General features: G+C 35.7%; 1 protein-coding gene across 1 annotated transcript in view; it reads right to left on the minus strand.

Moving 5' to 3' along the window:
• Nucleotides 1-533: 533 nt before the first annotated feature.
• DIAPH3 (diaphanous related formin 3) overlaps nt 534-16,990 on the minus strand; it is a 248,214-nt gene continuing 231,757 nt past the window's right edge. Inside the window, exon 28 of the mRNA XM_067292601.1 lies at nt 534-2,035. Within this exon, the coding sequence (XP_067148702.1) occupies nt 1,776-2,035 (260 nt within the window). The 3' untranslated portion in view covers nt 534-1,775. The remainder of the gene's footprint in view (nt 2,036-16,990) is intronic.

The following is a 16,990-nucleotide window of genomic DNA, read 5'->3' on the forward strand; positions in this document are numbered from 1 at the left end:
CTGTGTTTGAGATACTATTTTAGTTAGTCATACGTAATGTACTTTGCAGATTGCAATTTGTACTGTACCCTGCAAATGGGGGTACTAAGTCTTGACAACCGTGGAGTAAAAGAGCTTAGTGGAACTTTAATAATAGTTGTATTACATACAATTATTGCATACAATTTACTGTAGTAATTGTACAGGAAATTGTCAATTCCAGTGTGACTCATACTCTACTATAGTATGTGGACCAGCACTTGCTACTCATCCATTAAAGATGCATTAAACCCCAATTCTGTGCTATTTTGAGCTACCAAAGGCAGCCTTGTATGACAGCTTTGCCCATTGCTTGCAAGTAGGGCTGAAGAGATGACCATCTGATAGGATTTCTCTGCATCTTTACAAATCTGATTTCTGTTTATAGCTGTATTTTTTTTTTTTTAAGCAAAAGTGGGAAGTGTAATTAGAGAGTTACAACAGCCCCAGAAACAGGAGATTGATTCCCATGATGGCTGAAAAAAACCCCATGCAGTGTTCATAAACAGGCCCAGTTTCAGAGTTCTAATTAACTTTATTAATGTTTAGTGCAGGAAGTAAGAAGGCAACTTAAACAAGGATATAAAAAGCACTGAAGCATTGAAACACTGGTTTCATGTAACTGCCTCTTATTGAAAGACATATTTCTCAGGATTTTGTAAAGAAAAATAGAGTAATTTGGAAGAAAGATATTAGATAACTAATACACTCTTATTATAAGGAAGCTTTAAATAATGGAGCAAAGATACTAATAGTAGCTTCCTGCTTGATAACATAGATAGCAATTCTTTATGATGTGCAATTAATAAATATGATAGCGAACATGCAACAATGTACAATGACAGTGCGATAAAAGAGATGCAATTATGTGCAAGATTCCTATTGTGCCAGCAAATAAGATTTTACAGACTACTGGAGAATGAGGCTGTGAAAACACAATTGTAAAAATCTTTTCCATTTTATGTTCCTTTTACAGAAACATATTAACTCACATGTGAAAAGTTAAAAGATGACATTGGCAAATAATTTGAACAAAGATTTTTCTTCCCCTATGGACACAATAGCAAAGCATTGCATTCACAGAAATATATATTATTTTGATATAATCATCATAACTAAGCTTAACAGCAGTGATATATTTATTAATCGTACATAAAGTATATTCTTTGCATAGATTTCTTGTTTACTGCCCATAGATTTCCATTTTGTAAATGCATATATAATTCAGCAAGCTTTGGTGCTCTTCAGTGAACTCAAACTGGAACATAGCTGAGAAATTTATATGATACACATTTCCCATCATTATAATTGCAAAGAATGCTATAATAATACTTCTTAGGTGCTAAAATCACTTAAGCATAAAAACTGTAGTACAAAATGTAAGAATACTTTTCCTGTTATTTATTGACCCTGATTCCCAGGCATGATGATTTAACAATATTTAGAAGGTATTTTACTTCTATTTTGAGAAGCTCTCAAAACACTGTGGTCAGCAGTGTGTCCACTAAAAGGATTGTGCCTTGAAATAATTTAGTGTCTGTTTCTTCTAATACTTTTCGCACACTCGATAGGTAAAAACATATAAAAATCTGCTTACAGTTAAGCAATACTATAGTATCACTTTGTACAGTTTAGGAGTGGCGTATTCACATATTGGGAACTCAAAAATGTGCAATGTCAGTAATGGAAAATTAGTGTATCTTTACAAGATGTAAGCTATTATAGTGTATTTGGATTTAATCCTTTATATGATTAGCCTACAGTGCTCGCAGTCTTGCCAGGAGAGCTTCTACTTCTGGAATGACTTCTCCCTTAGAAGGAGACCCAATGTGCTCTATTTTCTTTTCTTTGTTGCCTTCTCCATTACAAGCTTCCTTTCTCCCAGCAGCCTTGCTCCATGCTGTAGAAGAATTTGTTTCCATATCATAAGAAATCTCTTTGGTGACTGGGCTTCTTGTCGAGTTTAAACTGATATTGTGGTGTGAACATGATTTCTCTAGCTGCGCTTTCTGGTTTTCTGTGGAAAATAAAACAAAGCAAATCTCATTTCACAATCACAAAATAATGAAATTGAGTATTTCAATGTGAAAATACATCTTGATCAGACAAAATTTTACATGCAGATGAAGTACTAGAAGGAGGAATGATTGCCAGGGAGGCAAGAAAAAAATACTGTCACTTCAGAAGTAGTGCGCTTGGCCCATTGGAAATGATACGGAGTTTACATGCCTTTATCAAATTAGCATTCATTTCCCACAAAATCAGGGATAGATGCTGCCAATATCTTCCTTTCACACTGGAGTCAAAGAGAAAACAGAGCACTCAGCATTTCACAGTGGCTTCCAAAATTGTATCTAGATAATTATATTTCCTATATATTTTGTAATTGACTGAATTTTTAAATTCATAAAAAATCTATTTCAATTTAATTATCCATAGTGATCATTTTTCTTTCCTTTATGATCTTTTAGGCAGCTAAATAGTTTTAGAAATTTGCATAAATGCTGCTACTTTTTGCTAAACATTACTGGTTTTGACTGTCACAAGAAGGGGTATCAGTTTAAGATTCAGGAGCTTTGCTGGATTGACATATAGTAACAGACAGATTTTTTTTTCCTTAAATCAAGTGACTGTTCTCTATACTAGCATCTGAGTGATCCCTCTCATAGATCTCAAACTTCTTAAAAACAGGCATACTCAATATTCATGTAACCTTGAACAAGGCTTGAAAATGGCTTCAACAAACTTGACATGACATTTAAAGTTTTTTGGTTATTCACTGAAAGATGTTCCATCATCCCAATAGTAATGACTTTGGAGCACAGGCAGTCACTCATGACAGTGTGTTTTATGTGAGTGCTGAAAATTCCTACCGAAAACAGCTTGTACATTAAAGGCAGCTGCTGAAGATATTTACTGCACTGTCATTCCCTGACCAGGGGCTCACAGTGATGGATGAGGATTTTACACACTTTCTTGGACAATCTCAGCAAATTTTAGAAGTATGATCACCTTTCGGCAATTGGAGGAAAATAAATATCTTCTTTCTATCATCTTCTAAATCAGATAAACAATTCTTAATTAAAATCTGGGAAGAGCTGAATTTTTCACTTAGCTGAAAATGGTAATTTCTATTTTATGCTATGGAAAATAACTTGACATTGAAGATGAAGCAGCACACATTTCATTTTTCCTGAATCACATAAGGCCAAAGATCGAGGATGAACACATCTTTATAATTACACAAAATAAACCCATCATATTTAATTAAAATAACTGTGGTATGTACATTCTTAAATATATTATTCCATTTAAAATGCATATATTTATTGATTTGAACACATATTTGTAGGCTGATAAAAACATACTACCTCTATCAATATACAAAATACTAGCTGCTCCTTAGCCCTTTTATTTATATTTAGTTGAAGACAGTGTAGGGTTAGTAATAAAAATACTTGGTCTCTTGAAAATCAGTATATTTTTAAGCATAAAAAGATCTATAATCAGGGTTAAGTATAGATGTCGGACTTCAGAAAAGGCAAAGGAAATTAGGTACTGAAAGTATGCTTTTCAGAATCAGTTCCTCAAGCATACCAATACCCAAATTCTAACTACTTTGCAGTTCAAAGGAGTCTTCACCTCAAAATAGGCATGCATGAGGATTAAGTATGATGAACTAGGCTGAATAACAGATGCAGTGAACATTTATGCATTGAGGCCTCAAAGTAAAATCCAGCAATACGTTCCTCAGTTTTTCACATTTCACAAGAGGCAGAGTTAGGTGTCTTAGAGTGAGATTTAGAACAGCAAATAATCTAAGCAGGGACCTACTTCAAAGGAAGCTATTAAGAAATAGTAGATGTTGAAGTCGATTTCGAATCTTGTCCGTCTTTGAAAACTAGTAACTGATTTAACATTGCAGAAAGATGCCTCCCATAACTGTTGATCTGCAATCTGGAATTCATGTTTGAAGGTAGTAATTGAGTAAAGTTGAGTACAGCTTTCTCTTTTTTTCCCCTTAAAACTACAGCAACGGTGTTGGTAGTCATGACTTTCTAGGTATAGCCTAATGGATAGAGAATTCAAGTTAAGACCAGAGTCCTTTCCTTCTATCTGAGAGGTCCTGCGACAACAAGCAGTGTGAATGGGAAAGTGCCTTAATCACCAGCTGCTTTATGTGAGTAGTCCTAATTTCACTTGTTGTACATACTGCACAGCAAAGAAGTCACGATTCACTGGAAAATGAAAAAGTGATACGTCCATAATACATCATGCTGTAGTCTAGCAGTTAATGCACTTCCTAAGAAATGAGAACACTTTGGTCTCAGCCATGGTACAAAAAAATACTAAGCAGTCAGTGTCAATTCCTGAAAAAGATTTGGACACACACATTTTATCTAAATCCAGTGTTATCATCTCAAAGCTGTGATTTCAGCTGCTTCCTACATCAGACGGCATCTTTACCCTGCATGTTTGTTCAATCAGGAGGAAGTTCTCCATAGAGCGTTGCTGCACCTAAGAGCACGTCCAGGTTTGTCTGCAGGCAATTCCCTGCTTCAAAGTTGGCTCTTATGAATCCCATCCAGAAACACAGAACTTTGCCAGGCACAGTTTAGAAAGCACACATACCTTGCTCTGAGCCCTAGATTGCATTTTGGTAAATATGAACCTAAAGAATTAAATGCTGCAATGCTTGAGCTATATATACAGAATACTGGTTGTATTCTTTTCATCCAAAAACTCACACTGAAGGATCACTTCCATTTAAGTCAAAGTTTAAAATTAGTTAGGTGCTAAGAAGTTTAAAAGGAGAAACTTTCACTATTTTCTTAGAAATACTAATTTTTACCTTGCCACTTTTTCAAATAAAACAAGAATTATGTTTTGTTAACTCCAGGCACTCACACGCTCTGTACTGCTTCACACATTCCTTTAAAGCTTTCATACTTTGGTGCTTTGGTACCTCATCCTTTCCACAGTCATTTCTTTGGATTGTTGCTGCACCTCCCTCAAATGCTGGGCTATAGGGGTAAAACTGAGAAAGTGCATTTTCAGTCTGTTGGAATGAGTGGTTTAAAAAAGCCAGGGCACATTGCGTATGAATTTAAAAGCACAAGGATGCAAGCTGCTGCAGTTTAGCACATAACTGACCAGGACCGAAGAACTGGACTTCTTTAGGTTAATGTAATAAAGGATAGGAGGAATATGGTTACTTATTTTCAAAAATAGCACCAAGTTGAGATTAACTGACAAAGTGAGCAAAAGAATAGATGGCTATTAATAAATTTGTTAAAAATTAGAATATTTCTAACCATCAAAATAGTTCTGGAATGCCTATATAAGTGAGAGCAAAAAATATAAGCAGTTACAAGCAGGAATTTGATCTGTTTCTGAAAAGAGTATTTGATATGGCTGCCTGCAACAGCAGGGAGATGGTTTAGTGACATTGGGCCACCATTTTAATCCCACATTTCTAGAACAAGGATACACACAGAAACTCCATATATCAGCCAGAGAGTAACAGACTTTTCCTAAAAAGTCCTATAAAGTTTTTCTGTGGTAATTTCATCAGTAAATTCCGTCATGAAAATTCATTTAGCTTGTGCTTTTGTCAGTGTCTATTTTTGAAAAAAAAAATGCAGAATAAAATAAATATGTTTACACACTTACACATCTCAGCTCAAATGCACTTTTAAAGAACTTAAAAGAACAAAATTATGAAAGGTTAAAAGAAAACTATTTATGGAAAGGCACATCTTCAGGAGGTCCTGTTAACAGGAAAGCTTACATTTCTGGAGATGCGGTATTTGTCCACCTAGTATAGCAAAGTCTACTTTCAGGTAGTAATAAGTCAGAAAATCAGAAAGGCATTAAAATCACTGGATAAAGATGGAACTTGCTAATCGGCTGTATACACTGGAAGTAGTTGCATTGCAGAAGACTGAAGTTTCTAATGTTTGGTCACTTTTAGCAATATTAAAAACAATCAAAAGTTGTCATTCACCTGTATCATAACAATCCCTACTTGTGCAGATTAAAAAAAAAAAAAAGGCAAAAAAATTGAATTCACAGTAAAGGTTTCTAAAGGCAGGCAGGGGTGATAAAACATTTACCCATACTAGTTTTGACTTTACCAGTGCTGAATGCATCCAGGCAGTGGTTAGGCAGAGATCCCATTTTACAGTACTAAAGCCTCAGTGTCCAGATTCCATAATACTTAAATCTTTTTCTTTCCCTTGTTCAATACTTAACTGTTGTGGGTCCTTGACATTTTCAGACCTATTAAAATTCAGTTTTCTTAGGTATGAAATTCCTGAGCACTGTTGTTAATCAAAAACATTTCAAAATCATATTCATATAACCTACAGTCAAATAGCTATCATCTAGATACAAGTCTTTTAAAATTACTTTGATTAACAGCAATGCTCAGGAAATTCAGTTGACAGAAAATTGTCCTTAATAGCTTTCCTTGGTTTAAATGGTGTCCTAGCAGAAAATAACTTATAATGATATGCTTATAATCTATTAAAGGCTACATACTTTATATTCAGAAAAAGGAAATTGTGCAATAATATGTGAACAAAAGAGTCAGTAATGTGAGACCTGCCTGCTGTAAATCTGGGGAAACAAAATATGATCAATTGGAGATTTTAAAATCCTGCCTAATGCTGTTATATATTACATTTAATAGTAAACAAAAATGATTGTAAACAACTTACTGAAGTAGAGATATGGATTTTTTTAAAGCCACTAATAAATATCTAAAATAAAACAGTACTTTGAAAAGCTTTATTTCATTGCATAGTTTCTCAATAAAAGTCTTGATACTAAGGACATATTTACTTTTTATGTAAATACTTGTACACTGATTGAAAAATAAAGTTACAAAAACAAGAAGGAAAACAGTACTTTACATGGCACCATATGCTTGTATTACAGTCATATGTTTCAATGTAGGGCATGATAAAATCATAACATAGGAAAGAACAATTGCAGTTACAATCTCATTACATCTGTTATTGAGAGTTACTATGGAAAACTGTTCAAAACCCCAGTGGAATATTTCTGGTACCTCTGGCTTGTGCTCCACAGGCAACATTGCATTTGTGAAGCTGCATCTACGCTGATAGATTTTCTCTAGCCCACACATACAGACCACCCTTACCACCAGTTCAAATTCCTTTTACATTATGGGTTATGACACATCTGTGAAATATATTCTGGCAGCATGACCTTATGTCAAACAGCTTCAGCTTGGAAAAAGTAACAGCCCTAGCCATAATCCTCCTCATCAGCTCCCCAGCATGATGCCATAGCTTGTCTTTGGTTCCCAGGCCCTGATGTGTGAAACTGAAAGTCAGGGAAATGCTCACATGATTTCCCAGCACCGCACCACAGGAAAAGAGAACATGCTTTTGGAAGCCCTGTTGATCTTCCACACATTACATTGACTGTGCCATCGTTCACATTCCTATGAAACCTTTCCAAGTGCATTTAGACCTTGGTTGCACACCATGGGCCGTGTCAGCGGATCAGTGTATACCGCCACTATTTCCATATGCTTCACCTAGATAAAGAGAAGTCCTTGAGGTTAATCTGCAGATCAATTTCTAATGGGTTCCCTTGCATATACCAAGCTATAAGGCAATCCTGGCGCTTTGCTGAAGATACGAGGAAAATAGCAAAACAGTTTTGAAGTGTGAACTACTTTTTCTGATGTAAACTGGGAAATAATGGCTTATGTTTCAGCTGGTTGAGAATTACTTAGATTGACTCTAAGTTTGAAAGGCTGAATATGATCACTGCTAGCAGACATTTTAAGAATCTGTGTTTTTAAGTTCAAGACAAGGTTGAGGTTCTGAATTCCAGCTTCAGAGGCATTTAGCTCCAGCTCTAAAGTAGAGAGCTTGGAGATAACAGAACTCAACCTATCTTTTAGCATTTCCTATTTTAATTTCCAGTTAAAAAAACAGCATTTTTCATCATCATTTTCAAGTTCCAGATTACAAACTTCTGGCTTTTTACTAGGAGAAATGCCAAAAGGAAAATTGGTATTTCTTGTTTTCCTCTCATGTAGGAAATGAAGGGTTCATTTTCTGCATTGAACTGGCATTCCTATTAAGGCTCAATGTACTGGACCCTGGTGAGCCATGATTTTCTTCGGGCACCCAACTTGCCTTAATGTAATTTATACGGCCCAAAGTCAGCCTTGTGAAATCCATTTCCAAAGCTTGGCATTGGTGTTGGAACACAAAACCTAATTCTCTTTCTCTAAAGTCTACCTTATTACCCAGAAACAGAATTTAGAAGTAATGAGAAAGACTGCTATAGCTAGAAGCTCCATGTCTATTACATCACATCACTCATAAAAAAATGGGATATCTTCTTGCTGCATAGTATAATGGAAATTACTTAAAATACTTTTTATTGCCACTTTTTATTAGTTTAATATTTTTTCAACAATTTCTGTGACTGACAAGGGCAGGATTGAAGAATGTTCCTGAAATGTTAAAGGAGTGTTGTGGGTTGCGAAGACTTCAGTTACGCCCTGCAGCCCCTACCCCAACACCTAAAGTAGTGTCAGCTGTACTCAGATGATGTTGGTTTGATAAGTAGTTTCTGACTCCTTAAGACTTCCTGATAGATGCTCACAACTTGACTAATCCAAACCAGGCAACAGCAGCAACATTAATGAAGCACTGAAATGTGTTACTGAATTTTGGAAGTTTTTTTAAACATTTATAGCATTTCTTTCATTTAATAGTAGCTGCTATTCTTGTATAAAAGCTGTGGAATGCAAGGAATAACCACTGTAATCAATAAGTTCAATTTAGATGAGATTTACTAAGTTTTCAGAACCAGTGAATATAATTTTTTGTTCATTTCAAAGGAAAGAAGAGAGCAGGCCAGCACTAAGTGAGACAAGGATAGAGGATTTATAGGAACTAAATTTCAAAGAAAATCAATTACAAACTGTGAGCAAACTGATCTGTGAAGAAAGCAACTATGCCACACCAGCTCCTTTTTACCTGGCACTAAAACAAAGCCTTTAAAATTTTTTTAATCACTTACCAACCTACACCTTCCCAAAGACTACTTTAAGCTCTTGCTGACCATGCCATTCAATCTTTTTTCCGATCATTTCCAGATATACTTTGCATTTGTGTTGAAATGGGACCATTTTCTCTGTTCGAACTAATATATTCTCATCTCTAATATGGCAATGACTTTTGTTACAAGAAATGCAACTTAAAATTACTGGAATTTAAATGAAAGTCTTGAGTGCCTGTCAAGATTAAAAGAGAACATTATAGACAAAAGTCCAAGGAAAAAGATTAAGTATTTGGTCAGCTGATGATGCCTGTTCCCCCCTCTGAATTTAATATTAACCTCTGATGTGATTCATGCATCCTTCTTTTCAGAGAAGCTGGTGATGGCCAGCTGGATGATGTCTATACCTGGATAGTGTGTGGTTAGGATATTCACAACACCCAAACTACTGGGCAGTATGTGCCAAAACTACTTTTAAAATTAGGTGCCTGCCCCTTCAAGTATATATGAGACCTCTGAAAGAATTCACTCAAGCTTTTTATGTAAGTGAGGGAAGGAACCTCTGAAGGTCTCCAAAGGCTGATTCCCTGTTCCATGCTGAAATACAGTGGATCTTCTGAGTGGATCTTCCTATGTATCTTTCCTCAAACCAAGGTGCATTCGGGAGTTCCTAGCAAACTGAATGTTCCAAAATGGAAACATTCTTTGTGGTCATTACTGATTTTTAGAGCACATGGCTTGAATCACTCTTAAAAAACTAAATGGCTAAGTCTCTTAATTCCAAAATAAACAACTAAATTGGCACAACTTAAATATTAATAAATAGCAAATTAATCCCCTCTTTATTTACATTGAGAAGAAGGGGATAAAAATAAATTGTGGTACTATCTACATGGCTGAGGCACACCCAGTGGCAGTGGGTCTTCTGGAAGTGGCCAGAAATGTTATGCAGCCTAGGTGTTTATGGAATTACAAATAGAGGTACAAATAGAATAAACATCAACTTTTCCTCTTTTTAAAGACAGGAGAGACAGGAAAGATTACAATGATCTGTGATAAAACTAGAAGTTAACATATTTAGACTATTTTAAATTCCTTAAATGTATTAAGTTTATTACTTGTGTTTTTACTTTCTTCTCAAGGAAACTGAAGCCTGCTAACTCTAGACTGAAGCCAGTCTAGAGTTAATAGTCAAAAATGATGACTGTATCAGATGGTGATCTGTGAACAAAATAGATCAAGGCCCATAGTCTAAAGTCATCCTCTCTTTTCAGCTGATAATAATTCATATAGGTTCCACCTACTAAACTTCCACTGATACCTTTAAGCAGTAGATACATTTAGTCTCCAAGCCTGTCTGCACAGTATCTACCTATAGATGAATACTGCTTTCAAGGTAGACTTTGATAAAGAATTTAAGCAATATGTATAAAGATTGCTGCCATCAAAGGAAAGCCACTGGCAGCTGCAATGGGTAATGATGAATAATATGCTGATGAAAATATCCAAAGTGGAAAGGAAACGCAAAATTTGTGGCTTTCTTTTACCAAATGTTGTGGAAAAAACACAGTAGGAAGCCTTCTACCCATGAAAAAAAAGAAAAAATAAAAAACAAAACAACAAAACTCCTAAATACTAAGCTATGTGATTCCACTTCTTTCAGTTCTAAAAATGTTTTTTGTTAAGTATTTATTATTTTAGCATGAACATTTTGCAAAAAAAAAAAAAAAAGTCTAGTAATTGCCTTAAGAGTTTAACGCTAAATTATTTTTATCCACCATTCCTGGTTTTAAAGGTTTACAGACAAAGATACTAACTATTCTGATAACTGCTGAAAACATACAATTTATATTCCCTATTTTTAGCCCAAACTTCCATTCCTTGGCTTATATGGGGAACCAAGGTATTGGTAGGCTATATTACAGAAGGCAGTGCAGAATATTTTGTATTGTCAGAAAGTGATGTGACATCCTCTCAACACCTTCTGCACTTCTCTCTTAATGAACCAATTTGTTTTTAAAGGGAAAGGGAAATCTACAGAGTCTTGCAAATATTTTGGGGAGCAGCATATAGGGCTGGGGCTGAAGGTAAGTTAGGTGCGTGTTAGTCTTAACAGTTGAGCAGAAACTTAATTTTCTCCCATTTCCATAACAAGTACTAGACCAGTGCTCTGAAGAAGTTTTTGCCCACACAGGTCTCAGTCACAGCAGGCTGTCGTTCACTAGTATCCAAAAGATTGCAAGAACAGCATATGGCTCTCAGGCTGCTCTCTTAAAAACAGGTCTCTGGAGGGAAACAGAGCAAAGAGAGGGCTGCTGTTGCTCTGACAGGTGAGAGGTGTGGTGATTTAATAATCGGAAAAAGTATTTATGCAATGAGAGCTCCAAATCCTAAGTAGATAAAAAAAAAAAAAAAAGATTTACACAACGCTGATGTCAGCTTAAAGATATCTGTACTTCCTTATAGTGTGGGTGCTTCTCTACAGCACAGAGGCAAAGACCTGTTTGTGAAGTTCAGCCTCTGTAAACTGACATCCAAGATTGCCTTCATGAATAAACTGGAGATGGGATGAAGAAGGATTCTCTTAGTTCCTGTAACTTTCATCATTCAAGCATTACTATTGTGGTCCATTCCCCGATGAAACGTTGCAGACAACTTATGGTCAAAAGCATGCTATCAAGTAGACTGTAACTGTGTAGCAGGAAATACAGTAGCTTTTTAAGAAGTTCTTCACACAAAACTGAATATTAGTCAATAAAGATATATGAAAAGTGATTCAGCTTTTGCTAGTTCAAGATTATTTATAAATTGCTTTAACAATTCCTCTTTCTCTCTCTCTCTCTGTCTCCCTCTTTATGTGTTTTCACTGAACGGTTTTCTCTCTTTGGGGTGGATTCTAACTGGGCCTTGTTCATGTGCGGAAGGAGATGAGATATATAAAAATTTCTGTTCTGCACATGATCCAGCAATAGCTGTGTTGGACCCCCAAATGCAAATGTGACAGATCACTTTGCAAAAGGACCAGGATCTTCACAGAGTGTACATAAGGAAATATTTTTTAAAGATGGCTTTTTATTGAATCTTGACTTAAATGTTCCAAATATCGTTGAATTATCATCTGAGACAAATTCTAGACATGCTGTCATGGGTAATTAATTGTTATTGTGCTATTGTGAATTCAAAATGCAGTGTTTAACATCATTAATAATATGCATTTTTCAAGCAATGAACATATTTATTGCCCTATATTATAATGATTAAGGTCTTAGCAGCCACTTTACTATGCGAAGTTTTACTTTAAACATCAGAAGCCAACTGTGCCATTTCCAGTTTTCTCTTTCCTTAATCGATTGCACAAAATTACTGTTCAGCCACAAGCAAATATCAGCAGAGCCCAGATAACCAAAAGTTAAACCTGCTGTGTAAGAGATTTTTTTTTTTTAATTTCAAAAAATTTAAGACACTATGCATTAGAATACATAATTTGGGCTAAAATCACTTAGAGGTAAGCTTAAAGTAGAACAGAGAACCAACCAAAAAAATTAAACACAACAACCTGCCCTCCCCCCCCAACAAGACTGAAAAAAAGGAATGTTTTACGCTTTCACACACATTGAGAACTGAGGCAGAAAGCAATTCAGACCTCTCAAGGCAATGAAACAAAGTATTCTTATATATAGACTTGGTTTTCCTTTGTCTGTTCTGACTTACAAAGCAGCCTTGAAAATGTGTCTAGCTCAAAAGGTGATATTAAAAACAAAAGGTTAGACATCATCATGGTATATTAATTATGCAAAAGAAGCCAAACTGAATTTAATCAGAAGCAGCAGTCTCCAAACAGGAAAAAACTTCCCTTTTTTATGACAGAGACGGTTAAGAAAACATTTATGGTAATGCCAGAGCATCTGCTGATTACAGTCAAAGCTGCAGGATGCCAACATTAAATCACTGAACCATCTTGACAGCTTCTGGGTACTCAAGTCACATTCCAATAATAATTTGCTGTGAAATTTACCCAAATCTGAAAATTAGTCGGAAAATGTTTACAAAGAACATAGGTGAGAGTCAATAAAGCAGATACAAAATTGATTTGCATCTGAAAAAACCTTATCTAAAATAAATGTTCAGCCCTCAGACATTTGAGAGATGCATTTAAAATGATAAATCTTTTAAAAAAAGACTAAGCCCTTTAAGAACAAAATATAATTTTATCATCCATTTCCTATTGCCTGTGACCTATAATTTTTTTTTGTGTAGAATGCTAGTGTGCTTATTTGTTTAATATAAACACAGTTTAGCAATTTGAAGAAGGTCTGAACCGTTTAAAATCAATTTTTACCTCCTGACACCTGAGGATTCTGCACAGAACAATATACTTCATTGTAAAGCTTTAATTGATGCATCTATGTGCTGCAGAGGGTGATTGCTTGAATAATAAGTATGAAATGTGTGATCTGGTTGCTAAGCAAATGTGAATAGGAAAAAAAGCCCAAGAAACTATGTAACAATGAATCAAGGTGTGATGACAGGATAATTATTCTGTGAGCTGTCATGTTGAAGGACTTGCAGAACATTGACCTGCACATGATCACACATCAGAAAATTGCCTGAGGGGTAATTAAAATAATAACACACAAGTCCAGTCAGTCGCAAAGAGAAAAATATAGGCTTAATTTATTTCTCTGTAGCATGCATGGTCAAATGCATTCTCATGTTAAATGTAAATGTTTGAAGTGCAAGAACTCAGGGGACAACAGATTAAACTGAAGACCATTGACATTTATGACCACTGAAGTTAACCTGAATTAGCACTAATACTTTTCTTTCTTCAGTAACTCTGGACATTTAACTATTATTGATAATATGACACATTAAAGCACAAAACCTGTGAACTAAGTTTCTGAATGAAGTTGGAAAAGAAAATGTAATGCTTTCAAAATACGTTTAAGGCTGTAACATAATACATTACAATGAATTACTGTTGATACTGTAACAACTCTGTACTTAGTTGCCATTGTACATTTAAATTTGATAAGAGCTGTATTATATTTCACGACTGTTTTAAGATTTTCAAGACAGACTTTTACAGATTTAAGACTTGCCTAACACATTTCCACTTCTCTCTCTTTAGGATTTTGTTCAACTGTTTGCTATATCAGTCTATATTGGCATACATACCTCTACAGCCCTATACTGTAGCTCAAAGTACGTGGCTCCTGATCATTCCCAAATCACACTAAGTATTGTATACATCCTTCTTGCATGCACATATGCAGACATATTTGAACTGTCTTTAAACTAGCCATTGGCAGTCTTGTTATGGCAGAAATTATCTTCGCATAGCCTCACATCTGTGCTCTTCATCCTGCTTTTTGGGTGAGCTTTGCAGACTGCATGGAATCATTGATGGTTACTAGTTTGTGGCTATAGTGGTTATAGATGTCTACTCAGTGTAGACAAACACACCAAAGCGATCTAGTTCTGGCAGCAAGATATTCTATGATGGAAACCACTTGATTGCTCAGAAGAAGAATAAATTCAGAAAGATCACTTTTTTTTTTCATTATTCCCTATTTCTGTAAAGACACAGCAAAGCAACTAATTAGGAGAAATTTTGCAGATAATCTTCAAATATTCAAGACCATTGAGATCACTGGAAAAGAATTTTTGGAACAAGATAGGCATATAGATTATGTATAGACAAATTCATGTAGACCAGGATGTCCATTGGTTATTTTTATGTCACACTCTCATGTCTCATGATCATTGCACAATTCTAAAAAAGAAATTTCATTTTATCCCATCCTATTCTAAAGAAAAGCTAAAAACATCTTTTAGGAAGCACAGTACATATAATAATTGAAATTGTCTTAATGACACTTCTTCCTAGAATGAGTATATTTTCTAAAAACATTGCCAGCTCATCAATTAAGTTACTCAGTTAGGCTAAATATGCTACAGTTATATTTTCATTTTTTTCTAGCATCTTCATTAGTGCTCATTTCAAAAGAGTAATACTATACCCAAATAGCTTTGAATGTTGTGCATAAAAACAAATACCATTGAAATAAATGCCAACATTCAGCAACTCATTACGGTCTAAGTAAAATTTATTACAAAGCAAATCTCAAACACAGAGGTATTAATTCCAAAGTAACATCCTATAGAAAATTAATTTTCAGTTTTGTGTTATAAAATAATACCATGTACAAATCTAGATTCACAACATTAGCCGGCATTCATGAAGAATGACAATTCAGCAAACTCCAAAGAAATCTATAAAATTTTCGGAGCAAAAAATAGCAGGCTAGATATTTACATATTTTCACTTCAGAAACATCTTAACTGAGGAAGATTATAAGGGAGAAAAAAACAAGGAATATCCTCTACCTCTAAGAATTTAACTATTACAACCAAGAATTTATCTAGTGTCTTTATTTTAAAATATTTGCTTCTTCTAAGCTTAATAACCACAGAGTTTTTCCATACTTTAAGCTTAAAACCAGGACACTTTCAATAAGTTGAAGTGAATTTGTAAATTTAACTCTATTATTATCTCAGAGTATAAGAGCACAAGCCAAAAGTTTGATTACATTTGTGTAGGCACACTTCCCCTTTCTTTAAGATAACAAACAGCTTTTTGGTGGCAATGAATACTCTAAAACACTCACAATTCCCTCCAGCAGAGGGAAATCTAATATAACTGGGCTTATTATAACTACAATTAAGAACCATATTTAATTCATTGACCACAGATACATATGTACTGCAACTAGAAAAACAAAACCATCTTTTTTCTTCAATATTGTATGAAATTAAATTGATTAGGCTTATTTGAAACAAGGGAGCATGCTTGGTCCTGTGTGTCCTTATGCCTGACCAAAGGCCATTGATCCCAGTGTGAGATTCATTGGACTAAATTAATTTGTGCTCGTTGCCTTAGGCTCCCTTCACAGTCAGTGAGGAGAAACGAGCACTTCTAGAGTGTGGTTCGGTTCATCCTGATGTAGATATCTAAAACAGCTAAAGAGAGTTTAGGATGACTAACTTGGATGCAAATACCTGCACTCTATACACCTAAAACTAACTGAAAGTCACCACAAACTATTTTTAAGGGCTCCAACTTTTGACTTGAAGCAAAACCTGCCTAAAAGGTGGACTTGCTAGCCTATTGTGAGGGTGTGCTCCTTCCCCCCACTGACGTGCTCTCTCCCCCTCAACCTGGCCTCCCTGTAAACAGCACGTATGTAGGGGCTGGTTGAGCATGCGCCAACTAAGGCCCGTCTAGTATGCAAATATGACTATGAGTCAATCATCTCCCCCCCATAAATAGGGGGCAGCCCAGAGCCCCTTGAGCTCTCCTGCATGGCAGCGGGCTGCACTGCAGAACCTCCCCTTGAGCAGGGACGCCTCTCAAGGTTACTCCTCGAGGTTGAGAGATTCCTTACCCGCAACAGATCCTCGGTAAGTGACTAATAGCATGCTGAACTTTTGTGAACTTCACAAAACTTTGCTGAGTTATATCTCTGACTAATTGTGCACATAATCCCTTAGACATGAACCATTGACCAAGTCTGAGATGAGGATCGGATCCAGCCGCACCTAGGCTCCTCTCTGAAGGAGTTTAGAAAACAAGGGGGTCCAGTCTGAACCTCGTGACTCAACGGGAGGGTCTCCTTTGCACACACTCCTTTAGATATGAACTGTTGACCAAGTCTGGGACTAGGACTGGATCCAGCCACACCTAGGCTCCTCTCAGAAGGAGTTTAGAAAGCAAGGGGGTCCAGTCTGAACCTCGTGACTCAACAGGAGGGTCTCCGTTGCACACACATCTGACCCTGCCCTTCATGCAGTAAATAACTGAGTGAACCTTGCCAATCGAACCTCATTAAATCATTTTTATTTACGATTGAACTTT

The sequence above is a fragment of the Apteryx mantelli genome, chromosome 1 (genome assembly GCF_036417845.1).
Source record: "Apteryx mantelli isolate bAptMan1 chromosome 1, bAptMan1.hap1, whole genome shotgun sequence".
Taxonomy (NCBI): Eukaryota; Metazoa; Chordata; class Aves; order Apterygiformes; family Apterygidae; genus Apteryx; species Apteryx mantelli.